General features: G+C 51.5%; 1 protein-coding gene across 1 annotated transcript; it reads left to right on the top strand.

The window, feature by feature from the left end:
- BMP6 (bone morphogenetic protein 6) lies at positions 1-26,587 on the top strand (the record flags this gene model as incomplete). The annotated part of the gene is made up of 7 exons (XM_055080033.1): positions 1-70; positions 173-365; positions 15,103-15,251; positions 16,674-16,871; positions 24,152-24,228; positions 25,065-25,175; positions 25,267-26,587. Coding segments are annotated over 7 exons (948 nt in total), but the record flags the coding sequence as incomplete, so codon positions are not given.
- Between the last annotated feature and the right edge of the window lie 124 nt (positions 26,588-26,711).

Here is a 26,711-nt window from a genome sequence, read left to right as displayed (position 1 = left end):
TTAATCTCAGCCTGGCAGCCTAGCCCGAGGTTCTTTCCACCACCCACTGATCCCTGTAATAAGGGTAACGGTAAGCCACTTAGGAATGAAAACGGGGGAACTTTCTAGAGCTGAGCCTGTGGCACTTAGCCAAGTAACAATAGTTGTCCCTCTCTCTCGTTTAATCCTATAGTGGAGGACGACAAGGAGTTCTCCCCTCGCCAGCGACACCACAAAGAGTTCAAGTTCAACCTGTCCCAGATTCCTGAGGGTGAGGCGGTGACGGCTGCAGAGTTCCGAATCTACAAGGACTGTGTTGTCGGGAGTTTTAAAAACCAAACTTTTCTTGTCGGCATTTACCAAGTCTTACAGGAGCAGCAGCACAGGTATGGAGGCTCGAGGAACCCCGAAGGGTGGGGCTGGCCACCGTTTCTCACCCCATCACCGTATAACCCCGACTCTGTCTCTGGAAGGTGGCTTGGAGTTCAAGGGCGGCACGCGGGCGTGTCGGGGGGTGTGTTCCCAGTGGTAGCGTTGAGCCAGCAAGACGACTTTTTTGCTCTTAAGGTGAAAATTTCCCAAAGAGTTTTCTTTTCCAAAGCAAGCCAGTGAATGGTATCTACTAAGCATCCTTTGTGTTCCGAAAACATATAATTCACTGGGACTAAAATGTTTCCCACCATGTTTTAGTCCCTACGTTGAACGGCAGATGAGCGTGGCTAACATAAGTTCGCACACGGCAATTATACGAGGATGCTTAATTGCAAATGCTGCTGATTCAAGCAAATAGAAGGCTGTGTGCTTGTGCATATAATATACACGTATGCGGTATGTCTTTGAGTGAGTGGGTGTGTATATGTGTGTCTCAAATGTATTTTTTATCATGTAGTTGCAAGGGACCGGTAGACTTCTTTTCCCATGTCTGTATTATTCTTGTTTCCTGAAATGGGGCCACACTGTTTTACAGAAGAGCTGTGTTTTGGGGGCTGCCTAGCAGATAAAGGAAAACTTCCATGGAGTGATATTTAGAGCCTCAGAGGGGCCAAGGGATGAAGTATTACAGCAGTTATTTCAGTCCTACGTACAGCACACAGAAAACAAGCCCATGACCTTGAACTTTGCTTGTATTTAGGGCTCAGTTGAGTGGTTTGGCCGGAACAGAGAGTCCGATGCAGAGGTTAGCACTGCCCGTGGTTCTCAGCAGGCAGCAGGTAGGAACTCGGCCCGTGATAGGACATTCTGGCAATTGTATGGTAAATACGAAGGTAAAAGGGAAAGGAAGAGAATGCAGAGGAGGAGGGACATTTATGTCCTCTATTTATGGACTCTATTAGCTTTGGTTTTTTTTTTTTTTTGGTTCACGGGCCTCTCGCTGTTGCGGCCTCTCTCGTTGCGGAGCACAGGCTCCGGACGCGCAGGCCCAGCGGCCATGGCTCACGGGCCCAGCCGCTCCGCGGCACGTGGGATCCTCCCGGACCGGGGCACGAACCCGCGTCCCCAGCATAGGCAGGCGGACTCTCAACCACTGCGCCACCAGGGAAGCCCTAGCTTTGGTTTTATAAACCACCCCCAGATTCTTGCTTTTGGTCCTGGAAATCTATTAATTTCCCAAGAAGGTCCAAAAGTTTGGATTAAGAAGGTCCAAAGGAAAGAGCTGGGTCTCTCCTGAACTTACAGATCTGTGTGTGGGTCTGTCGCAAATACACACACTAAAATAATAACAAACATGGACCATACAAGGACCATTTTGAGAGCGCTGCCAGCATTTGGCCATGATGCATATTCAAGTCTGTAATGAGGGAACTGGAGAAGGAGGGACATGCCAGGCTGTGGGGACATGTCCTGGTGTTGGACAGACACACGGATGGCTGTATGGGAATTCTCAGCGGTGGCAGTTAAATTGTATTGTAAGTAAAACAGAGCCGTTGCACGATCTGTATAACGCACCAAAATTTCAGAATGGAAGGCAGGTTTTCTGATGTCTGATTTTCGCTCCTAAATAAAAATGTATTCGTTGACTTAACTGTTAAGGGCCTCTTTTGAAAAGTAAATTATTCGTTGCTAGATTTTCGTCTTTCAGTATTTCAGAGAGAATTGCTCTTCAGTGATTCTTCGGAACTGCTTTAGCCATTGATTTTCAATCTGCCTAAGTATCGGTCTTCTTGCCTTTTCTCTGATGGAAATAACCTGCTGGTGCCTTTTTTGGCTCAGACATTTGTTTGGAAAACATAGTTTTCTGTGTTCTGCAGGAAAAGCTTTACAGTGAACACACTAGATTGGAGGTTTTGTGACTATGGATTTTTTTCAAAATTATTATTATTTTAAAAAAGAGAGAGAGCACGCGCTGGCAGACCATTTGTAAGGTTTATACTGAACTCCGGCCAAAAATGAACAGCTGCCTTGAGCTTCAGATCGTGGTGTCATGCTTCCTCCAGGCCAGCAGCGAGCTTGGAAAACAAAACTCCCAAACGGTCCCAACCTTTGCTGACTCCGTGTCAAAGCAGAGTTGTAATTTCTCTGCGTTTTAGGATGGGAGCATTTGGTGATTGTATGTGTTTAATTTTTGTGCATAGGAAAGGGGAAATCCTGGGAGAATTGGGAGAATTTCATGCTTTTAAAGAGTTCCAGGTTGGCCAGGAGAAGATTTTCTTATCAGTGGGCCTGGAGCCCAGGCTGCCTGTGGTTTGCTCATGTCCTTCCAGAGGCCTCCAGACTGAACTGTGGGACCCCTTCTGGGGAAGGTTCGATCTCCCCATCTGTACCATCTTGGGGTGTCTTGGCCGAAAAGAACCCTCCAGGCCTGTGAAGAAACATAGCTGTCTCATCTGTTTCAGTGAAATTTGTAGCATTTGATGGATCAGCTTAACACACGTGTGTGTTGCAAAAGAGTTGGCCTCCTTGGAAAAGAAAAAAGGCAGGTGTTTCAATGCTGAGTCATACCCTCAGCTGAGGCAGAAGTTGTTCTGTGTTGGGCCTCCTGGTGTAAAGGGCAGCTAGGGAGCCTGACCCAGGGAGGGCCAGAAACGATTCTTGGAAGATAGGCCATTGCTGCGAACTCTGCAGAAACCTGATTTCTCTGACTGGTAAGAAATCACTGGACCCAGGTAAGTTCAAAAAAGTGATGAGTTGAAGAGATGGTGCTTTGAGGTAGGACAGGGTAACAATTGATACAGTATTCAAAACCTGAGAATAAGCCAAGAGACGGAATCTAAGTCTTGAAAAGATCTCGAGCAACTCGCAGAGTGGAGTGGGGCTGGCAACCCCACAGCATACGCAGTCCTATCAGAGGAGCACAGGGGGCCCTTTGTAGTTTATTTTTAAATTTTACTCTAGAGTATGGTGTGGGGTTGATATCTTAAGATGAGTTTGGTGTTACTATCTGATGTAAGAAATTGTTACGTTTTTATGATGACCTTGGTGGAAACTGGCATTTATACAGTGCTTAGAGTTTGGGAAAGACCTTCCCCTATGTTCCTTCCTTAGGATTTAGCCATGACCCCATCAGACAGCTGGGCAGGCAGGTTAGCCTTAGGAGGAGGACGCGTGGCACATATGGATTTTGCCAAGTCCAAATTAGGCCTAAACTGTGATCTGCTTTGATTCCCTCAAAGTCATCCCAATGACATGGGGACAGTCCTGAGATAAAGGTGAAGTGCCAGAAAGAGGTAAGCAGTCCCCTTATGGCGTGCCTGGCATCTTCATCTCCTTAGCTTAGATGCGAACGTCTCAAGGATGCTTCTGTTTGGATGGCATAGGAGGCAGCTCCATTGGGGGAAAAAATGTGTCTGTTAGAATTCAGGCCCTGGTATTGACACTTTGGCTTTCAAGGCCTTGCGATGGAAGACCTCTGCAAACCTTCATTGATCTTTTGGTCAACCATGGATCTATTAGCAGTTCTTCTAGAGGAGGGGGTGTGGAGGAGAAAAAAGACTAGAATAAATTTATATAAAAGTACTTGTCCTTATTCACAGTATTATATCTCTGTCCGTTTATCTTACCATTTTCTCCCGAATCTCATACACACTAAGCTGTCTTCATACTTGGAGGGTAAAGGCTGCTCTGATTTTTTTTTTTTTTATTTATTTTTGACTGTGTTGGATCTTTGTTGCTGCGTGCAGGCTTTTCTGTAGTTGCGGTGAGCGGGCTACTCTTTGTTGCGGTGCGTGGGCTTCTCATGGCGGTGGCTTCTCTCGTTGCAGAGGACAGGCTCTAGGCACGCAGGCTTCAGTAGTTGTGGCTCGCGGGCTCTAGAGCGCAGGCTCACTAGTTGTGGCGCACGGGCTTAGTTGTTCCACGGCATGTGGGATCTTCCCGGACCATGGCCCGAACCCCTGTCCCCTGCATTGGCAGGCGGATTCTCAACCACTGCGCCACTAGGGAAGCCCGGCTGCTCTGATTAACTGTCAGCCTTCCATTGTCATGTGTAGTAGTGTGATGGTAGCATGTTGCTTTTCATAACGTACTCATGATCTTTACTTTTATAGCACCTATACATTAATAGTGCAGTTTGGGGGCCTTTAAGAATATCATTTGCATCTACATTTCTATCTGGTGAAAGACATACTTTGACTCTTCTTATTCAATTTTGTATATCTGGAAGTCAAAGTTAAACAGCATCTCTTGAAAGCCAGCCAGAAATTTTTTCAGTGTCTGAAAGATGGTTCTGTTTGGTACATGAACTGGCCACACGTGCCTCTGATAATTTTGACATCCATATTCTACTGTGTATGGTTTGGCAGTTGTGTTGCCTGGCAGTGATAATCTATCTTCTGTGTATATGATAATATGATAACTTTTCTTTTTTGTGTTCTGTCATGGTGCAGTCCTTTGGAAGACATTTAGAGTGAGAATTAATTACCAAATTCAAAATTCAGTTCCTCCTGGTATAAGCAATATCACGACTCTGTTTGCAGACAGGCAAAGCAGGGTTTTTTTTGTTTTGTTTGTTTTTTGTGTGTGTGGTACGCGGGCCTCTCACTGCTGTGGCCTCTCCCGTTGCGGAGCACAGGCTCCGGACGCGCAGGCTCAGTGGCCACGGCTCACGGGCCCGCCCAGCCGCTCCGCGGCATGTGGGATCTTCCCGGACCGGGGCACGAACCCGCGTCCCCTGCATCGGCAGGCGGACTCTCAACCACTGCGCCACCAGGGAAGCCCCAAAGCAGGGTTTTTTGTTTTTTGTTTTTTTTCAGTTTGGTCCATATGTTTCATCCTAACTTCAGAATCCTCAGGATTGGGAGATGTGCATCTTTGAATCAAGGGCACAGGGCAATGCTGCGTTCAACGCTGGTTTTTAAAACCAAGAAGGATTTCCTTAGGCCACCCAGAGGCCGTACCGGTGGAGTCCCCAGAAACAATGCCAGACTGAATTATTGTTTAAAGTTGTGACCAAGTTCACCATTTCTGACCTCCTTTTTAAGATAGGATAGAATTGTCCCAGGAGAGAAAATAACTGTCAAAAGGCAAAAAACCCAGTTTTCCAAAATTTTTAATTTGATTTGCTACTCTGCACCATTCACAGAGATAGGGAATGTAGGAATGAGTGAAGGAAGGGGGGTGGACGCGAGTCCAGGCTGGGACATGTCTGAGTCATGGTTGGGTGTCCAAGAGGCAGTGGGATATGGGAGCGTTTAGATCAGCAGAATGAGCTGAACTCTACAGGAATGGATATTTGAGATCACAGGTGAACTACAGATGTAGATTAGATAGCCGTGTAAGAGTAGAAAAACCTAACTGACCCTGAACCATTTATTAAAAATACTATCTTTTTTCCATGCACATCAGTGGCATTTTTGTCACGTATCGGGTGACCACATGTGTTTGGGTCTGTTTCTGAGATCTTTATTCTGTTCTATTGATTGATTTTTCTCTTCTTGTATCAATAAAAACTCTTGATTCTTTTAGTTTTGTAAGAAGTCTTAATATCTGGTGTGTAAGTTCTCCAAATTTGTTCTTTAAGGTTTTCTTGGCTGTTGATGGCCCTTTGCATTCTCATATATGTTGTAAAATCAGCATTTCAATTTCCACAAAAGAAACTTGCTGGGCTCCTGTTTGGAATTTCATTAAATTTAGACCTTGATTTGGGAAGAATTGACTCTCCCTAATATTGAGTGTTCCAGTCCAAGCATATGTTTATTTAGGCTTTCTTTAATTACTCTCAATAACATTTTACAGTTTAGGTGGTCTTGAATGTTTTTATTAGAATTATTCCAGGAATTGAAGTTTTTATCCTATTGTAAATGATGTTATTAACTTTTAAAAGTTTCAGTGTCTAATTCTTTTTTGCCCACATATAGAAATACAATTGATTTTTCTATATTGACCTTATATCCAGCAACCTTGCAAGTTTACATATTAATTCTAATAATTTTTCTCTGCAGAATTTTAGAATTTCCATGAATATAATCATGTCATCTATAAATATTTTTATTTTTTCCTCTGTAATTCTTATATTTTTACTTCTCTTTTTCTTGTTTTATTGTGCTCACTAGATATCCAGTACAATGTTGAATTCCATTCAGATTTCTGTTAGATTTCTAATCTCAGATTGGAAATCTCTGTCAGATTTCTAATCTAAGGGGGGGGATGTTTAATATTGCACCATTAAGGATAACGTTTGCTATAAATGTTTTTGTAGATACTCTTTATTTTATTAAGGAAATTCTCCTCTATTCTTAGTTTGCTATGGGTTTTTTAAAATTAGAAATTGATGTGGATTTTATCTTTTTTCTGAACTTTTTGGGATGATGATAGTTGGTCCTTCATATCCATGGGTTCTGCATCTGTGGAGTCAACCACCCATGGATCAAAATATTTGAAAAGAAATTCCAGAAAGTTCCAAAGAGCAAAACTTGAATTTGCTGGGTGCTGTTTATTGTTTGCTGTGTGCTCTTTATTGGCAACTGTTTATTGATACATAGCATTTACACTGTGTTAGGTATTATAAGTAATCTAGAGATGATTTAAAATATACAGGAGGATATGGGTAAGTTTTATGAAATTACTGTACATGATTTTATGTAAGGGACTTGAGCATATGGGGATTTTGGTATCCAGGTATTTTTGGTATCCAGGTTTGGGTCCTGGAACCAGTCCCCCAGGTATACTGAGGGATGTCTATATATGATTTTTCTCCTTTATAGTGTTAATGTGATATACTACATTAAATGATTTTCAAGTGTAAAACCAACTTCACATCCCCGGAACAAACCCAACTTGTGATTTATTACCCTTTTAATATAAGGCTAGATTCTAAGATCATGTCTGAAAACTTTATTATCTGGATCACCTGTGGGTCTATTTCTATTATCTGTTTGTTCCCTTGATTTTTCCTCATTTGGTTTTCTTTCCTGGCATGCCTGATAATTTTTAAAAATTAAATTCTGGGCGTTATCTATGAAATCAGTTCTAGATACTGGTATCTCCTTCCAGACTGGTTTTCATTTTCTTCTGGAAGGCAGAAAAAATACAGACAGGATCTACCTTGTTCTTTTGTCTTAACTGAGGCTGGGTTTCCAGATGTGTTAAGGCTTCTCTGTTTCTGGTTTTCCTTTTCTCCTACAGTTTAGCTCTTTAGGGGTCTCAGCTGAAGGTTTAGGTTGTTTACCAGAAGTTCCCTTCCTTGATGGCCTCTGACCTCTAATTTTTTAACTCCCCAGTATTGAGAGACTGCCAGAGATTCTGCTTTGCTTTTTATCCTCTAAGCAGTTTCTTTCTGCTTGTTTTCTCAGCTTCCTCCTGCATGCAAACACAGTCTAATATTTGGCAAGCATCTCAAATGGAAATATTGGAGTTCATGGACACCAGGACTTGAAGAGCCAAGGTCCTAGAGGAAGTGAACCCAGACTTCTATGAGATCACTTTTATGAGCTCACTTCTCTACAGCCTCTTTCCTCTGGGACCTTAGCCCTTCAAGTCATAACTTCCTGAAGCTCCAGTTTGCGTCCCAAGCCAGCGATACTGCTCCAAGCTCCTGGCTGCTTCTTTCTGTTTGACATCCTTGCGTCATGCTAGGAATTAACAAATACCCTGAGATGAAAAAGCAACAGCAAATACCGGGTTCACCTCAATGCATTTCTCTTCTCTCTGAGCTCTTGACTCATCAACCATTGCCTTTCTCGGTTGCTCTAAGATGGCTTCAAAAAGGTTTGTGTTTTTAGTCTTAGCAGGAGTGTTAGTTTGATACATCGTAGCCAGAAGCACCCATCTCTGAGGTATCATATTTTTATTATTTTTATTTGGAAATCTTTATAATGAATCCCCACAAATGTTGATGTTTGAGTCATTAACCAAACAGTATAGTTCTGGAAACCAGACCTGAACGCGGTAGTTGAGCCAGGATCTAGGCGAGTTGTTTTCTTAGAAAAGCATTTCTCATAGACTGATTCTCATAAACTGATTGCTGAATGAATTCTGTCGGATGTTCGGTGCTGCCTCCCAAAGTGAAGTAATGTGAACTCTTATCTCCACCGACATGAAAGTGAGATACCTGGGACCAGTTTTCTTTTATGAAGAGAAGGGCAAACTTGAGAAAGCCAGGAATAGGAGAACCCTATTGTCGTTTGGGTGGAGGAAAATCAAAGCCTTTTTATCGCTGTGCGCAGCCACACCTGTTTCTCTTTCTGTATCTGGCTTTCACAGGTCCCATCCCCAGGGACTCCTGCAATCTTACTGCTGGCTTGATAATCTCTGACGCACTCAGCGTGGGCCCCGGGCAAGCACTGAACTTTTCAGTATTTGTTCCTTTGCCCCTGAAAAGGGGATAATGTAACTGACCCACAACTGCTGTTACGTAACCTGTTAGTTTCATCTTCTTAGTCAAGAACATATTCCTTAGACTTAGAATCATCTCCCTGAAGTTAAAGAAAAAAAAAAAAAGATTCAAGAAGCTACCAAACCTTCTTCCTCTGCCTGTCTTCGTTCTGTTCTTTGCAAGGGCACAGGCGAGCTGAGAAGGTTAGAGAGGAATTAACATTATCACACAGAATTGGATACACTCAGAATAATGCTAAGTTTGGGGAGAGGGGGATGTCAGGGCATGGGGAGCCGGAGGAGCTATTGTTTGGAACTGTTTATCCACTTGGTAAATGTGGCAGAGAAAAGAAAATAGGTCTTGAGCTTCCCTGGTGGTGCAGTGGTTAAGAATCCACCTGCCAATGTAGGGGACATGGGTTCGAGCCCTGGTCCGGGAAGATCCCACATGCCGCGGAGCAACTAAGTCCGTGTGCCACAACTTCTGAGTCTACGCGCCACAACTCCTGAAGCCTGTGCGCCTAGAGCCCGTGCTCCGCAGCAAGAGAAGCCACCGCACCTAGGAGCCCGCGCGCCGCAACGAAGAGTCGCCCCGGCTCGCCACAACTAGAGAAAGCCCCTGTGCAGCAACGAAGACCCAACGCGGCCAAAAATAAAATAAATAAATAATTTATTTTAAAAAAGAAAGAACATAGGTCTTTGTTTCTGGAACTGTGCCTTCTGGATTATTCATTCCCAGAAACAGGTTGCTTTGGTCGCCAGCATCTCCCCCGGGACGTCCAGCTTTGTGGGAGCTGGGCCATGGTTGTGGTCAAGATTTTGTTTTGCTATTTCTTTTAAAATCACAAATTAACAGTATTTTTACCATTTTAATTCCCCATATTGGGCAAGGACGTGGATGTGGGGTTGGTGATAAGAACTAAAACATATAAGATTTGCCCATGACATGTTTAAAAGGTGGCAGACCCTTCATTCAGTCTGTGTTCGATCGCTAGCGCGTGTTGGAGTATTTGCCCTGGTGTCTGGGAACGTTACTGTGTCTGCGTGGCCAAAGAGGACAGGTTAGGTGGCCATGAACTTGTACGAAGGAATCTTCCGCCTTCCCCCCTCTCCCTGTCTTGGACACATAGAAGCAAACCTTCTAATAATACTGCTGCTTTGGACTTGATCTAACCTGTGGTTCTGATTATTAGTCTAACTCTAACTCCCTGAGGGTAAGGCCAGTCCCTAAGACAATCAAACACTTGTGAAGCCTACATGACTTTGCATGTTTTTTTTTTTTTTTTTTTTTTTTTTTTTGCCGTACGCACAGGCTCCAGACGCGCAGGCTCAGCGGCCATGGCTCACGGGCCCAGCCGCTCCGCGGCATGTGGGATCTTCCCGGACCGGGGCACGAACCCGTGTCCCCTGCATCGGCAGGCGGACGCTCAACCACTGCGCCACCAGGGAAGCCTTTGCATGGTTTTAAGGAGAGGAGCAAGACATTTTGAGAGCAGACAGCTTTGAACCTTAAGTCTAAAAAGCAGGCCAAGGTCATTCTCTTCATACTTGAGAGGGAGAGTGCTGGAGGACCAGAGGCGCCGGGAATCTGTTAGAAGGGCAAGTTTGCAAGGCTCCGCCTCAGAAACTCTTAACAGTCTGCGTGTTAACAAGGCCTCCAGGGCATTCTGATGCAGGCTGACCTTGAGAACCGCTGCTATGATGGTTAAGAGCCAAGTTGCCTGGGTTCCAGTCCAGCTGAGTGAGTGTGAGCAAGTTGCTTAACCCAGATGTGCCTCAGTTTCCCGCTCTGTAAACCTGCGGTGGTGTGGACAGTATTTTGTTTGCCTCTTCAGGTGGTCCTGAGGAGCTAACATATGTAGGCTCAGTCCCGAGGTAAACACCATGTAAGGGCAGAGCTGTGTTAATATCCTGACAGCAAAGTGATCTGTACTGGTGTATTGAAGATGAAATATCCCTTACAGAGTGTAAGTGCCTCGGATATATGAACTTTTCTCTTTACGCTCATCCTAGAGGTGCAAATTGGGTAAATTCAAGTGCCGTGAAATCAATGAGAGCTTGGCTGATTATATAATAATAATGTTCATTCACCCTTCTTACTCAAATCCGTGTGTGTGTGTGTGTGTGTAGCAGTTTACTCTGATTCGTAAGGCTTTGTTTTCAAATATCCTATTTCTTTCTATCTTTTTAGTTGGTAAAAATTTAGACGTAATCCTCTATATACAATACATTACATGAGAAAAAAGTAAAAATCCTTGCCTTACTGTCTAATTTTCATTGATTTTTGACTTTCATTCTATTTGAAAATTGTACTTCTCGCCTAAAGAAGACCTCGATGCCACCGGAGTGGGGGGTTTAGGAGGGAACCCCTGCTGTTTGCGTAGCAAAATCAGGAGCGTCTTGTTTGAGGCAACACTTTGACAGAGTGCGTAGACTGAGAAGGTCATGTGTCATTGAAGAAAAGTAAACAGATGTGGGTCAGACCAGACCCATTTTAGTGACTTGCCATAAATAGCGTCTCTTAAAGACCTGAGTTTCTGGAAGCATTGAGCCAGTGAAGTCCCTCCTCAAAGCTGTCATTCTTTTTGAAAGTTCCTCACCCTTTCTGAGTGTGTGTCAGTGGTGTGTGCAGTCTAGACAGAGGGCATTGTGCTTGGGCAGAGGAGGAGGGTGAGACCGGGAGGCCACTGGAGTCCCAGCAGCAGGCGTTAGGCATCTCAACCTTTACCTCCTGCACGACCTTTCACCCCCTCCTACACTGGCCCTGACATGGGACGTCATTCATGATTTCTCATCCTGTGCCGGCCCTGAGCATCTGAATGTGTCTTCTGTATCCAGCCGCCACTGGCATTGATGTGCAGTGGATTTTAAACTCTGACTTTATTCTAAGCCCTTGTTTGGGTAATTACTACCTCTGCCCTGTACTTTAGAAAAAAATTTTTTATGGAACTAGAGTTGATTTACTATATTTTGTTAGTTTCAGGTATACGGCAAAGTGATTCAGTTCTGTGTGTGTACACACACACACACACACACACACACACACACACACACATTTTTCATATTCTTTTCCATGATAGGTTATTACAAGATGGTGAATATAGTTCCCTGGGCTATACAGTAGGTCCTTGTTGTTTATCTATTTTATATACAGTTGTATGTATCTGTTAATCCCCAATTCCCAATTTATCCCTCCCCCCCTTTCCCCTTTAGTAACCGTGATTGTTCTCTATATCTGTGAGTCTCCTATTTGTAAATAAGTTCATTTGTATCACTTTTTAGGATTCAGCAAATAAGTGATATCATGTGATATTTGTCTGCCTATACTTTTCTTGACTCTGCTTTTGAAGCCTGAGCTCTGGTTTCAAGCTGTGGTTACCCCACTTAACACCTATGTGTCCTTCACACACTTACCCTCTCCAGGCTGCATGCCCTCAGCTCTAGAAGAGACACATAACAGGACCTGCCTTCCCCGGGCTTCCCAAGGAGCGGTGGGAGCTCTTCTCGAGGCCCCGCTTGGTGAAAGCACGCGGGAAATATTTGCCGTTCCTCCAGCCATCGAGCCCAGCTATTTCAAGCCCATGCTCTCCATCACTTCCCTTCTAAGGGACCTGAGCATCCCAGGTTTAAGTGGCTGAACTGGATTCGCCCTGCGTGCCCTGAGCCCCGGAGCTCTTCCCGTCTCCAGGCTCAGCTGCGACCCCGCCTGTGTGGATCCACGGGTCTCCTGAGCTGTGAGGACCGGCGTGGTCCTCGCCGGACGCTCGGCGAGGTGTGGCCCAGGAGCACCAGCAACTCCTGGGGACCCCAGTGTGACTCCGGAGCAGAGTCAGGGTGGAAGCTCGGACTCCCGCGTCCACCAAACCCCACTCACCCTGCGGGCGTCATTTCTCCCCCATCGTGGTTACGCTTCCTTCCTCTTCCTCTTTAAGTCATGCCCTTGTCCTCTTTTCCTTTTTCTCTGCCTCTCTCTCCCATTTTTGGATGACGGCCTTCTGTCCCATTCCCCCACTTTCTCTGCTAACAGACTCCCCCGTTCCTTCATCATAAATTCTTTTTAAATATAAAAGCTCATTCTAGCTCTTTCCACCAGCTGTGCCACGCTCATACCTTGGGCTGTATTTCTCTGCATCCTTGTTACAAGTCCTGAAAACATGTGCCGGTTGCCCCATCGAAGCTCTTAGTGACCAGTGGCCCTCGACTCTAACCCCACACGGACCCTCTTCACCTCAGGGGCAGCCTCACGCCCTGACATTCTCACCGCGTCTTCATTCTAGAAGCCGCCCCTCTGACAAGAACATGTCTTGGGCATCCTTTGGGACCAGGGTGACTTTTCCCACATTGCTGTTCGTGGTGTCTGTGTTATTTCTGGATGAAGGTCTTCTCCAACCTTCCAGAACAGCATTGATGTCTTTTTACATCTTCACTTCAAAGCTTTGGACTCGCCACCCCCTCTTGCTGTTTTCCACGGACACCCCCTGTCTGCCTGTCCACAGTCACCTCAGTGATTGTGGGGGGGGGGGAATTTCTCAGCAGGGGGTGTGACACATGCGGGGAGGGGGGGACGCTTTATAGATGGCAGGCGGCGATGTGCCCCCTGCAGACTCTGTCCAGCAGCTGAGTAAACGACGTGTAGCCACACCTACTGCTTGGAACTTGGAAAAGACGACAATAGCATTGCCTTCTAACTCTGAGCCATGTAAACAGGAAAAATTGTTTCCCCTCTGAGAAGTCTAACATTTTTAACTCAGATGTTTCACTGGCCTCCCAAACGTTTGATGGACTAGAGATACATTGTATTCATTTGTCACAGGTTGTCTTTCATAATAATCTCAAAAGGCAGGAAGTCTTTTGGAAAACACTGAATCCACTTACTTTCTTTTCACCAGATTGTTCTTGCACTTACATAAACTCACACCTGAGTCTCAGTTTCCCCAGCTGTAAAATGGGGGTAATGATATTCTACCTAGTTTTCAGGATGGTTGAAGCCAAGTAGATGCAAGTGCTTTATGACCGATTTAAATGTACGCTGTTAGGACCTCCCTGGTGGCGCAGTGGTTAAGAATCCGCCCGCCAATGCAGGGGACACGGGTTCGAGCCCCGGTCCAGGAAGATCCCACATGCTGCGGAGCAGCTAAGCCCGTGCGCCACAACTACTGAGCCCGTGTGCCACAACTACTGAAGTTTGCAGCCTAGAGCCCGTGCTGTGCAACAAGAGAAGCCACCGCAATGAGAAGCCCGCGCACCTTAACGAAGAGTAGCCCCCGCTCGCCACAACTAGAGAAAGCCCACGCGTAGCAACGAAGATCCAACGCAGCCAAAAATAAATACATAAATTTATAAAATAAGTAAATGTACACTGTTAGTATTGTGATGGTCATCTTAAATTTAGTATTGAATTCTAGTAATTTTTCTGTTCTGTAAGCTCTTGCAGCAAAATATTTCCAGCACCAGGGGATTTGACTCTCTCCATGGCTAAAACCTCCCCCTTCCCTGTCATGGGAATTCCAGGCCGTTTCGTGCCAGTGTCTCTGGAACATCAACTCAGACTGTGTCCTTGTGACACACCAAAGTGACAGTCCTTCACGCTGCCTTGTCATGGCATGTGGGTCCCTCACCCCATCTTCCCACACTAGAGTTATATCAGCTGGAAACTGTTAAAAAAAAAAAAAAAAAAAGTAAAAGTAGTCCCTGTGGAGCCCAGTGGAAGGAATGGGCTCGGTGAGTTTGCCTCAAAGGGCCCCCGCGAGGCTCACAGCGGGGCCGGGACAGACTTGAAACTCACCATCCACGTGGGAAAGGACGCGGCTCTCACCGTAGGCCACGCGAAGGCCTTAATTAAAAGAAAAGAATTGATGATTACTCAGAAATAGGATGTGAATCCTGGCTTCTCCTTTCACAGGAACTAACATGTGAGGATTGTCGGGTTCTGAGCTTTTAAAAAAATTAACAAAGTACTACTTAGTAAATGCTCATCTTTATTGATCCTGATTTTAATATTTTCTTAACCCTTTTCCTCAGTGCCCCCTCCACTGCCTCTCTTTTTAGAGTTCATTAGCTGCAAAGCATGCAACAATAGGACTTTATTTGTTTTGAATTTACCTTAATTCGAAAAAAGATGTGGCCTGAGCAGCTGTCGTGAGGCTTTTGGTGACACCGAGGGGCCCCCCTATGTCAGCAGGCAGCTGCTGTCCGTGTGGCACCCCAGCAGACGGTGCCGCGGCTGTGTCCTGTGTGATGTCACACCAGCCGGGGCCCGGCTGGTCGCCGTCCCTGGTCCGACGGTGGCATCTGTCGTCTGACACCGGGCAGGACGGAGCGGGGATGGGCTGGGGGCTCTGCGCCCTTCATCCTGCCGCCTTTTCCCTCTTTCAGAGACTCTGACCTGTTTCTGTTGGACACCCGCGCCGTGTGGGCCTCGGAAGAAGGCTGGCTGGAATTTGACATCACAGCCACCAGCAACCTGTGGGTCCTGACCCCGCAGCACAACATGGGGCTGCAGCTGAGCGTGGTCACGCGGGACGGTGAGTTGGCCAAGCTCGGGCCGAGGGTCGTCGGCCTCCGTTTCCTTTGCGGCAGGCGTGACGGAGCCGTGGTCTCCGGGTGGGCCCCACGCTCCAGGATGGCTTGGCTTCCTGTCCTCTCAGAGCCGCTGTGGACAAGCAAGGCCTCCCCGCCCAAGCCTCCTGGCAAGGCCTTGGAGACGGTGAGATGGTCCAGGGCCCGAGAGGACCGCGGAGGGCAGCGCCCAGGGCGCGTGGAGGGAGAGGAAGGCGGGAGCGGGTCCGCGGGCCGACGCTGCGCGGGTCAGTGGGCGCCCTCCCTGCACCTGCGGCCCGCGCACCTGCGCCCTTCCCGCACCTGCGGCCCCCGCACCTGCGCCCTTCCCGCACCTGCGGCCCCCGCACCTGCGCCCTTCCCGCACCTGCGGCCCCCGCACCTGCGCCCTTCCCGCACCTGCGGCCCCCGCACCTGCGCCCTTCCCGCACCTGCGGCCCCCGCACCTGCGCCCTTCCCGCACCTGCGGCCCCCGCACCTGCGCCCTTCCCGCACCTGCGGCCCCCGCACCTGCGCCCTTCCCGCACCTGCGGCCCCCGCACCTGCGCCCTTCCCGCACCTGCGGCCCCCGCACCTGCGCCCTTCCCGCACCTGCGGCCCCCGCACCTGCGCCCTCCGCACCTGCACCCTCCCCGCACCTGCGGCCCCCGCACCTGCGCCCCTCCCGTACCTGCGGCCCCCTCACTTGCGGCCCCCGCACCTGCGCCCTTCCCGCACCTGCGGCCCCCGCACCTGCGCCCTCCGCACCTGCACCCTCCCCGCACCTGCGGCCCCCGCACCTGCGCCCTTCCCGCACCTGCGGCCCCCGCACCTGCGCCCTCCGCACCTGCGCCCTCCCCGCACCTGCGGCCCCCGCACCTGCGCCCTTCCCGCACCTGCGCCCTCCCCGCACCTGCGGCCCCCGCACCTGCGCCCTCCCCGCACCTGCGCCCTTCCCGTACCTGCGGCCCCCTCACTTGCGGCCCCCGCACCTGCGCCCTTCCTGCACCTGCGGCCCGCGCACCTGAGCCCTCCCCGCACCTGCGGCCCCCGCACCTGCGCCCTTCCCGTACCTGCGGCCCCCTCACCTGCGCCCTCCGCACCTGCACCCTCCCCGCACCTGCGGCCCCCGCACCTCTGCGGCCCCCGCACCTGCGCCCTTCCCGTACCTGCGCCCTTCCTGCACCTGCGGCCCCCGCACCTGCGGCCCCCGCACCTGCGCCCTTCCCGCACCTGCGGCCCCCGCACCTGCGGCCCGCTGGCCCGGCCCCGGCAGCCCGTGAAGCCGCCTCGCCGCGGGGGGCGGGGGGGCTCGCAATCAGGAGGGAGGGTGAACAGGCAGGGGCGAGAGCTGCAGACCCGGGGGAGCTGGGGGTCCCGCCAGCCTCCTGCTTTGGGTTGCCTTCCAGGGCTCGACATCAGCCCCCGAGCCGCCGGCCTGGTGGGCAGGGACGGCCCCTACGACAAGCAGCCCTTCATGGTGGCCTTCTTCAAGGCCGGCGGGGTCCGCGTGCGCAGCACCCGGTCGGCCGCCGGCCGGCGGCGACAGCAGAGCCGCAACCGCTCCGCCCCGGCCCAGGACGTGTCGCGGGCCTCCAGCGCCTCAGGTGGGTTGGGCGACCCCGTCTTCTCGGGACCCCGTGGGCGCCGGGCCGTCCGTGAGGACACAGGACCCGCCAAGGGTTGCAGGTGCGCGCGGAGGCTGCAGGTCCTGGTCGGCCCCCGATCGTCTGGACGGGTCCCCAGGCCATCAGAGGCAGCCCGTGTTACCCCGAGGTCGTCTCGGGCCGCAGGCAGCCTCAGGGTCGTGTTTTTCCAGAACAGCGTCCTTTTGTCTGGTCCGGTCTCCCCACCTCTTTTCATGCCCGTGACGATCCTTAGAGCGCCTGGCCTTTCTCCTAGTTGCGTTACGCCGGGGAAACCGTGACTTACAGACTTGGTGCGTCCGCGTAGGGCGGGTTGGCGTTTGTCGGTCTCTCGGCTGGAAGTGGTACGGCCAGTCCGCTCCGGCAGCCCTCTGATGGATTTCGCTGGTGCATTTGACCGGCAAGTTCAGGGTTCTACCTTTAGACGTGGTTAGGTGCGTGGGCTCAGATGTGAGGAATCTCCCTTTTCCTAGCGTCCTCTGTTGGTGGCGTTCTCAGAAAGCCTGTCTTGACGTGGTGGCCAGGAAGGCAACCTCAGCTTCAGAAAGAGCGCACCTCTTTCGTGGTAGCTTCCGACAGCCAGGCTGGGCCCAGGTGCTCACCCGCTGGAGGTAGGGGATGGGGTCAGCCCCCTCCTGCCCTGAACAGGCCGGGCCAAAGGGCAGGAGGGAGGCAACAGCCCCCACTGCCCGAGTGTCAATTCGGAGGCCTTTCCGAGATGCTCCCTGCCACGCCGTGCCTTTGGGGGAGAGGCACGGAAGTCGGCTCGTCAGAACACGGTGGGGGCGGGGAGCACATGTTCCCTTCTGACCCCCGGCTCACAGAGCTATAGTCAGTATTGAATTCAAACCACGGTGCATCTTACTCTAAAGTTGGTGCTTTCAGGTTCTGGGTTTCCTTTTCCTTTCAGTAGTCCAGAAATCGAGCACAAAGCTGACGCTTTGCTGTAGGGTTTGCAGTTGGAGATCTTGCTTCCCTCATTACTACTCTGTGACTTTGGACAAACCTAAGCCACTTCGGCGTCAGTTTACCCGGCTGTTAAGTGGGGATGGTCGATCCTCGGTGGCTTTGCTGGAATTAAACATTAATTAAACAGAAGCATTGCTCTGGCTCAAAGATGAGTTGCCTCCAAGCATGGGAAGGTCTCAGGGTGTATGTCAGGCTCCTCTGAAGGGACGTAAAATACTTCTGGAAGATGCATTCATTCTTCCAGGTCACTGTTTAACAGTGTCATCTTCCATGGCCGGCAGGAGTTCTTGGAACTTTCCGAAGCACCCCGTTTTCCTTTGGGAAACAGTGTCTTCATCTTGGGTTCTGACTCAGCGGTTTCTGTTACCAGTAACCTGGATGTGGAACTTGTACCACCCGGTGTGATGTGACATTTTGCTGCTTGTCCTCCTGGTGTTTCTTGGAAGCTTCGCCCAGCATGGGTGTTCCTGTGTTTACCACTAGAAACGGTCAGGGTTGGGGTTTAAAGAAGAAATGATTGCTTGCCTTTATCCGCTTGGCAGGAAGCCTGCTGAACGGTAATCATCGCGGTACCGTCCTCGGGGCACGGCGGTGCAGCCGGCCAGTGGCATCCGTTCATTAATGACCTGTGGTCACTGTGGTACTGGGACCTCAGGCCTGAAGGCGGCTCTTGAGGTGTCGATTGCTTTCTAAAATGAAAATCTCACTTGATTTGCTCCACATCCCCTCCCCCACCAGTACACGCATAAATTTCTTTTTTAATCGAGAAAACATGTCATCTCTGATCTGGGTTTTCGTGGTCTCACTGAATTATTCTCTTCCAATTCCCTTTCAGCATTTTGTTTTCAGTTTGATGAGTTTAAACTAAATATGAATAGTAAAGGTGGTCTAATCTGTAAGAAGAGGCAAGTATATCGGCTTTTCCTTGGTCTTCCCATCCCCCAGCCCCGTACTTTCAAACATGCTCTGTTCCTTTCAGCAGCACCAAGGCAAAGACTTCCTAACCAATGGGCCTGGCCTCACCTGTTTAAAGGCCCAGACCCCCAAGAGAGTATTACTACGGAGGGTCCTCCTTCCCTCCCATTATCTTCAAAGACTCTCTCGAGCTGGTCCAAGAAATGGCCCAGCTGAGGCTCACTGAAGTGCTTTATCGGTTTGGCCCTTTCCTTCTTCCTTAGTCTTGCCATTCATGGGAATGGAGGTGCAGGGGGGATTGCTCTTGGAGAAGGTGTTTCCAGAAAGATGGCCTGCTCTCCAGGGGAACGGACCATCGGTTTGCGCTTTCTTTCCGGGCTGCGGTGGGGCCAGATGTTGCTGGGTCTTCGTGAACCAGGAAGATGCTGCTGAGACAAGAAGCTGTGGTCTCGGCTGTGACTCCAGGCGGGACTTGGCCCTTGTAAATCTTTCGGGAGGTTGAAGGAAGAGATGGCTTGGCCTCTGCTGCCCCCCGTCTTCCACAGTGTGCCGCTCCCAGGGAATTCATCCTCCTCCGCTGAAACAAACACCAGCAGCAGCCCCCCAGAGACCGTCCTGCCTCTGGGTAAAGAAGGTGGCATCATCCATCCGGTTGCCTGTCATCAGGGTGAAACACGGCAGGGAGACTCGTGGCTGTTTTTGGAACTGAGCTGCCGATGCCGGAGACGGCGGGACCCGTCCCCAACGAGGGAGAGGCCAGGAGCACGTCCGCCTCTTCCCCTGCCCCCCAACATCTGCTCTCACACCTGTCCTCGGCCTTCAAGCTGGGCTTCCCAAACACATGCACCAAGCAGTGGGTTTGGACCGAAGTCTCCCTGGATGGGTTTGACCTGCCCCGGCTCCTCTGTCTGCTCCGAGTGCCTGTTGCATGTTGGCCGTGTCGCACTTCTCCAGCGGGCTTGGATGTTGTCTGGACCATACTGTTCGTCGTTTGACACGTGTTTTACTAGGCCTGGTCCAAGCCGTGCTGGGCAGCCCACCGGGGATTCTAGTGCCTCTGGCCATGCTTTCCGGCCTCCAGGCTACCAGCCAGCCCACTGCTCCTGTGGCACCCCATCCACGGCGCCCCCAGGCTCTCACTGGGTGGTCTCACTCTACCTGCTGCCACTAACCCTCTTTCAGAGTTACCTTTCTCTCAGCGTCCGTGATTTTGTCCCCTGGGGGACTGACACCACCTGACCGACCCATTACAGGGGTTGTGAACAAATGGCCTTGCGGGATGGTTCCATGTGGTGATTCTAGATCCTGTTCTAGCCCATTTTCCAAGATCTTTCCAAGACGTCTTTGGGGGGTGGGGCAGTGAATGTGATTTCAGTTCAGCTGGTGAGTCTCGGTCTTTCTGCCATGTCCACCAGCCGGCTGCCAACACGTGGCTGAGAATTGCTCCTTGTTTCGGCAGATGAATAGCTTTGAAACATTTTCTGCCACTTTGAACAATTCACGTCAGATTGGATTCGCTGGCCTTGGGGCCTCGTTCATCCTTGACGTTCGTGTTGACATCACTCAGCCCTGCCGACTGTCTCTGAACCAGCAACTCCTCAAGGCCCTCTCTCTCTTCTTTGGAATGAGCTCTTCATCGATTCAAATGCTCCCTGTGAGCGTCTCTTAAATTCTCCTTCTGTCTTTTGTTGCGGCGAGCGGAGGCTACTCTTCGCTGCAGTGCGCGGGCTTCTCATCGCCGTGGCTTCTCTCGTTGCGGAGCACGGGCTCTAGGCGAGCGGGCTCAGTGGTTGTGGCTCGCGGGCTCTAGAGCGCAGGCTCGGTGGTTGTGGCGCACGGGCTTAGTTGCTCCGTGGTATGTGGGATCCTCCCGGGCCGGGGCTCGAACCCATATCCCCTGCGTCTTAACCTCTGCGCCGCCAGGTAAGTCCCCAGACGTGTATCCTTAAGGGTCCTGGGAGAAAGGGTGGCTCTGGTACATGTAAATACACTATTGACCTTCTCGTTGCTGGTTCATATCTTCTATCCCTTGAACTTTCCAGTTGGGACCATTCAGTATGCTTCCAGCATAGGAAAGGTAACCAGAACTCATCACTTGCAAAGCAGTGATGTGGGTACTTTATTATGACGATGACATGTTTTGCTGTAGATTTCAGGGAATTTCAGTGCACAGGCTAGGGGGTCTCATTCTCCCAGAGCAATGTTTGCTTGGCCTTTTAGTTCCTGGCCGGTGTCCCCTCTAGCTCAGCACTTGCTTCCATGGGTTGACATGCCAAAGATGAGAGGGCTCATCCACCATGGACACCCAACGCTTGGGAAGAATTGGACATGGGTCAGGGCTGTGACTTAGCCGTTTTTAGTTCTTCAAAGGCGTTGCGAATTTTCATTTGTCATTTTGATCTTAAATTCAAATTTTAGGGCCTGGAGCTTGGCTCCCAGATGTCTCGGTCAAGAGGTAGAGGCTCGTCCAGGGCTTTCTAAATGAAATCAGAACTTAATTCTCCACAGCTGTGGAGGACAGGCAAGGGCATGAGTGATTGGAAAGTTAGAATTGTTCCAAATTCCATATTTATAATACTTGACTCTCGTCTGCCATTACGTCCCTTTAAGATAAAAGTTATCAAGGAGTGAAGCCAACTAGAACCTGACCACCTACTCCATCCCTAGGTTCACCCCTAATGAATGTGCTAAGGGCCGGTAATGCTGAATAATAAAGAGGCGTGAACAGGTGCCGCAAGATGCCCGAATAATTCACCACTACTACCCACTCCAGAGAGGGCACTGGGGGCCAGGGTCCCTCTAGGAAGGGACAGAGGTGCGTGACGCAGGGAGTCTCAGGGCTCAGTCTTTAAGGGAAGCCTCTGTCTGTTTTCAAGATACTTAGCTCCATATGCTTTTATAATCAAGACCAAGGCTGAGATCAAAGCCCCGCTCAGATTAAATGGAGCTGTGGAAGACCTTGAAATCCTGCAGCCACAAAAGAACAGGACTTCACTGTTGCCTTTCATGCTAACCGTCTGGTTGTAAACAAAATTGAGCCTCTGAAAAGCAAGCTGTCCCCCCACTCCTGCCCCCCGCCCAACACTTTACGAGATTATTGACACCAGAAATCAAAATCCCAGCGTGGTCCCGGGGTCCCACCGTGTCAGTGGCACAGGAGCTGGGCTTCCTCCAGCAGGTTCTTAAGGCCCCGTGGATTCTGTGGGGTACGTGGGAGCCGGAGATTCCTCTGGGATAAGCTGGGCGGATCAGGCCGGAGACTGGGCGGGGGAGCGGCCAGACCAGTGCAGACAGGGGTGCCATCTTAACAGCTGCTCTTTGTCCTGCCCTTGTCATCCTAGGAGGGAAGGGAAATGAGAGCAGCGAATTGTTCCCTCTAAAAAACAAGCTTCCTCTGGGAAGACTCTGCGGCCTGAGCTCAGAAAAGCCGGGCTGTGCGGACAGCATGCTCTGTGCTCCTGCTGTTCTGGTGTTTTCCTGGCCGAGCACGGGGCCTGCAGCTGGTGTGGCCTGGGGCAGGGGAGGTGGTCAGCCCCGCACGGCCCGGGCGCCCGTCTGCAGAAGCCCTCCCGCTCCCCCCCTGCCCCCTGGTTTCTTAGGCCGCCCTGCCGCTGTCTCTTCCCTGCTTCTTCCCCTCTCCAGTCTCCCCTTTGTTCCTCTCTCCTCCTGTCTTGGGGCTGGAAAGGACAGCAGGCCGGCTGCCTGCACCCCTGGGACCTGGGCCGAGCTGGGGCCGCAGGGATTCAGGTGCGGCCGCCTCCCTGGTGGCTGCCCGGCCCCGCCTGCGGCGTGATGGGGCCCCTGCCCTTCGCATCCCGCCCTGCTCTCCTGAGAACCTCTTCTGCCCGAGGGAAGCGAGGGCCAGACTGCGGAGACCCCGGGGGGCGGCCAGCGCGCACCGTTGGCCGAGGCCCTTCCCCACGCCCTCTCGGTTCCGTCCGGCAGAAGGGAGCGACTGTCCCTGCCCGCGTCCCGACGCCAACTGGGGGTCCTACAGCCCAGTTCCGTCCCGATCCTCACGGCCTGGGGGGAGCACAGATGCCACCAGGTCAAGGGCTTGGCCCCTGCGGATGCCACCTGCGGTTCTGTCCCACTCGGTGAGACTCGGGGGTTCCCGCAACGCCCCCTCCGGGTCTGATGCTTCACTGGGGCAGCTCACAGGCCTCGGAAGTGCCCCACTTACGACTCCTGCTGGGTTAGAAAGGCCGCAGAGGAGGAGCCCTCTCCCCGCGCACGGACATGCCCGCGCGGCAACCCCAGGCTCCCCCGAGCCCCGTGTCCAGAGTTGTCACGTGGGCCTCACGACTTGAGCTCCGTCTCCAGTCCTCCTCCCTTCCCTGGAGGCCAGGCTGGCCCGCGTCCCGACCTCTGATCACGTGGTGGTCTGTCTGGTGAGCAGCCCCATCCTGAGCTCTCCGGGGACCCACTAGGAGCTGGATTATCACACAGGAAATTCCATGGTTTGGGTAGCTCTTCACATGTCCTTAACTTCATTCCACCAGCACTGCTCTCTCTCCCTCTCTCTCTCCCTCTTTAACTGTCCCTTCTCTGAACTCCCGGTGGGGTTTCTCTCCAGCCCCTGCGCACGGCGTTCAGATTCTGTTCGGTGCTGGCGTGAGCTCTGCACGTCTCACGGCGCCCCGTCCGTTCCCCGAGTCGCCGGAGGCCGGGAGCCTTGCCTAACGCATCCTCGTGTTCCCGTGGCACCTGGCAGAGGGCGTGTCGCGCAGAAGCCGCTCCGTCCGGCCTGGATGGGTCAGGGCGCTCCTGTCCTCCTGCCGGTGGGCGGTGAATGAAGCCAGGCTAGCAGGTCCTGCCATGCAGAGCAGGTGCGTGTGCTTCAGCAGACGGTGCTCCCGCCCCGTCCCCGCTCCCGGCCTCCCCGGCAGGCCTGGCTCCAGGGCGCCCCCGTCGGGGGGCTCTCCTGGCCCAGCAGCTGTCGGCCCAGCACCCCCCCCCCCCGCCCCCGCGCAGCTTCAGGACAGTCCCCGTTTTAGAAGGCGAGCGGAACCTGCCTGGTGTGTCTTGCCTGTGAATACGATGTCCTCCAAGTCAGGGCCCCGGGGTGTTTGGGGCACCTCGGTCCGACGGGGCATCACGACAAGCATCTGTTGCTTGAAAGGAGTCCGTTCAGGTCAGTAACGACGTGTGGTGTGCCAGCGTGCCCGGCAGCGACCCCAGAGTGGACGAGACGGAGTGAGTCCAACACCCGAGCAGCCGGGAGCCTGCAGAGCTGCGGGCGCCCCAGCTGTGTCTAGCGGGGGCCTTGTGCGCGGCCGGCCCCTGGCTAACTGTCCGGGTAAGTTTGTCAATGAAGAATGAATGCGTTAACTGTCGCATCTTCTGGTCTCCCACAGATTACAACAGCAGCGAACTGAAAACAGCCTGCAGGAAGCACGAGCTCTACGTGAGCTTCCAAGACCTGGGGTGGCAGGTGAGCGCTCTGGACAGCAAGGGGGACGAGGGCCCTTTCTTAGTAAGTCTCTTCTCATCTGAGAGGCAGCAGCCATCATCAGAGACTTTGAACTTGAGGGCTGAGAAGGTTCCTCCTGTGAAGGTACTTAGGAGCCCTTCCAGATGCCCAGGTCTTGGAGTGGGGTGGCAAAAGGCCCGCCCACTCGTGCATGAAGCCCCCCGGCTCCTTTCCAGGTGCGCAGGCTCCCTGTCCCTCCAAATCAGCGGCCCATTTCCCAGTGCTCTTCTCTCAGGGTCCCCAGGGCCTGTATTGCTTTGGGCATTTAAACAAGTGTTCACTGCGCTTTGAGAAAGGGCTGGAAGAGCATCTAACGGTTAACCTCTCCGAGGGCCACGGGCCGGTTCGCCCAGACACGAAGCCCACCGATGCTCTGCCTGCCCCCTCCTGAGGGCCACCGCTAGTTAGTAAGAGAAGACGCAAGTTCTAGGTGTCCAGTGATGGAAGACCGTTCCCACGTGCAGGTGGCATTGCGGTGACAGGGAGTACCCGGGCTCCCGGAGAGGCTCCTCTGGTCCAAGTTCACGGAGCCAGCCACCTGCAGGCCTCCAGGCCTAGGCGGGCCAGGAGCAGGTCAGGGCCTTGCGGGCCTGTGGAAGGGAGCGGGGGCTCCAGAGTCGCACTGACCGGGCTCACAGCCTCGCTTTGCCCCTCGAGCGTGACCTCGACCTGCTGTGTCTGTCTCCTTAGCAGCCCCATGTGAGTGATAGCTTCTCGCGGGGTTGCTGAGGGCACAGGTGATACGAGGCGCGTGTGTACATCACTCTCTCTGTCGCTTCCTTTTGCTTCGAATGAAGGACTGGATCATCGCACCCAAGGGTTACGCTGCCAACTACTGTGATGGCGAATGCTCCTTCCCTCTCAACGCGCACATGAACGCCACCAACCATGCCATCGTGCAGACCCTGGTGAGCGCCGGCGCCTCCACGTGACCGGGGAGTAGGCCCGGACCAGGTATCGCTCCTAACGACGCCTCCCCTCCTTCTGTGTTCGGCACAGGTTCACCTTATGAACCCCGAGTACGTCCCCAAACCGTGCTGTGCGCCAACGAAACTGAACGCCATCTCCGTGCTCTACTTTGATGACAACTCCAACGTCATCCTGAAAAAATACAGGAACATGGTCGTCAGAGCTTGTGGCTGCCACTGACTCGGGACGAGCTGCTGGGCACACAGGCACTGCCTTGGACTCCTGCATCACGTCTGCCTTAAGAGGCACCCGGAAGCACCGAGAAGGCGGGATAAGACGCCGACACCATCTCGTGCTGGCCGCTGCCTTTCCGCCCTAACAGACCTCTTAAAGGACCTCGTCCGTAACCTGCTCACGTCGTAAATGTCGTGAGCAGCTGTCGGTCTCTAGGAAGCCGAGTTTGAGTGTCTGTAGCGTGAAGCCTGGTGACTGAAGAAACCTAACTTTGAAGGTTCCCCCCTGCCCCCCAAACCCACCCAAATTATTTTGCTTTAGATCAAGCTCTTCGTGGTTTTAGTAAGTCAATAGGGAAGACAATCTTAAAGTAAAATTCTTCTTGGCTCAGATATCAGCGGGCTCAGTAGTTGCTCACAGATAGATTTTTCAGGTAAGGGGAATGGGGGAAGAACGTCTCTGCTCAGCTCTCATCCCAGGGAGGTCGGTTTCTCGCGTGGGATCAACAGCCCGGGAGGGAGCCGGGCAGCCCGCAAGTGCCTTTTGTCTCAGTCGTGCTGTTACGCGTTTGTGCGGGCGTTTTGTCCGTGTGAAAATATCCTTATTTCAGTTCAACCACATCATTTCCACACACACACACACACACACACACACACCCCGCCCACCACCAGCATTTGCTGTTTTCTTTGCTAGGACCAAAAACAGAGACTAGTGTGATCCCACTTTGAGGCGAGGCTCTGGGGATGAGAAGTCTTTTTAAAGCCATCATTTTAACCGAGCTACACGCCCGCACCTCTTCCCTTGAGGGACGGCTCTTTGAAAAAGCACGTTTACGTCAGGAATGAATGTCAGCCCTCGTCTGTGTCGGTAAAACGGCCCCTTGCCTCTTACTGGACAGCGTCCCGCATCTCGGGGTTAGACCAGCAAAGGCGATGAGCTGAGGAAGGGCACCCAGCCTTAGGAGGAGATTAGGATGGGTATGCGGTTTAGGAACCGAAATCACGGTTTTCTCCTGTAGACAGTAAGACTCAGATTAAATCTGAGAATATTTTTTAAATGTCTTTTTCACGATCATGTACTAGGAAACCAATTTCATACTAAACTGATTAAATAATACATTTATGATCTATAACTGCACTTACAGCTTTTTTGTAAATATAAACTATAATTTATTGTCTATTTTATATCTGTTTTGCTGTAACATTTAAGGAAAGACCAGACTTTTTTTTTTTTTTTAAAAAAAAGAGTTTATTTAGAAAGTATCATAGTGTAAACAAATTGTACCACTTTGATTTTCTTTT

Source organism: Physeter macrocephalus, chromosome 18 (genome assembly GCF_002837175.3).
Source record: "Physeter macrocephalus isolate SW-GA chromosome 18, ASM283717v5, whole genome shotgun sequence".
Lineage (NCBI taxonomy): Eukaryota > Metazoa > Chordata > Mammalia > Artiodactyla > Physeteridae > Physeter > Physeter macrocephalus.
Note: the sequence above shows the minus strand (reverse complement) of the source record. Positions and strands in the feature narration are given on the sequence as shown.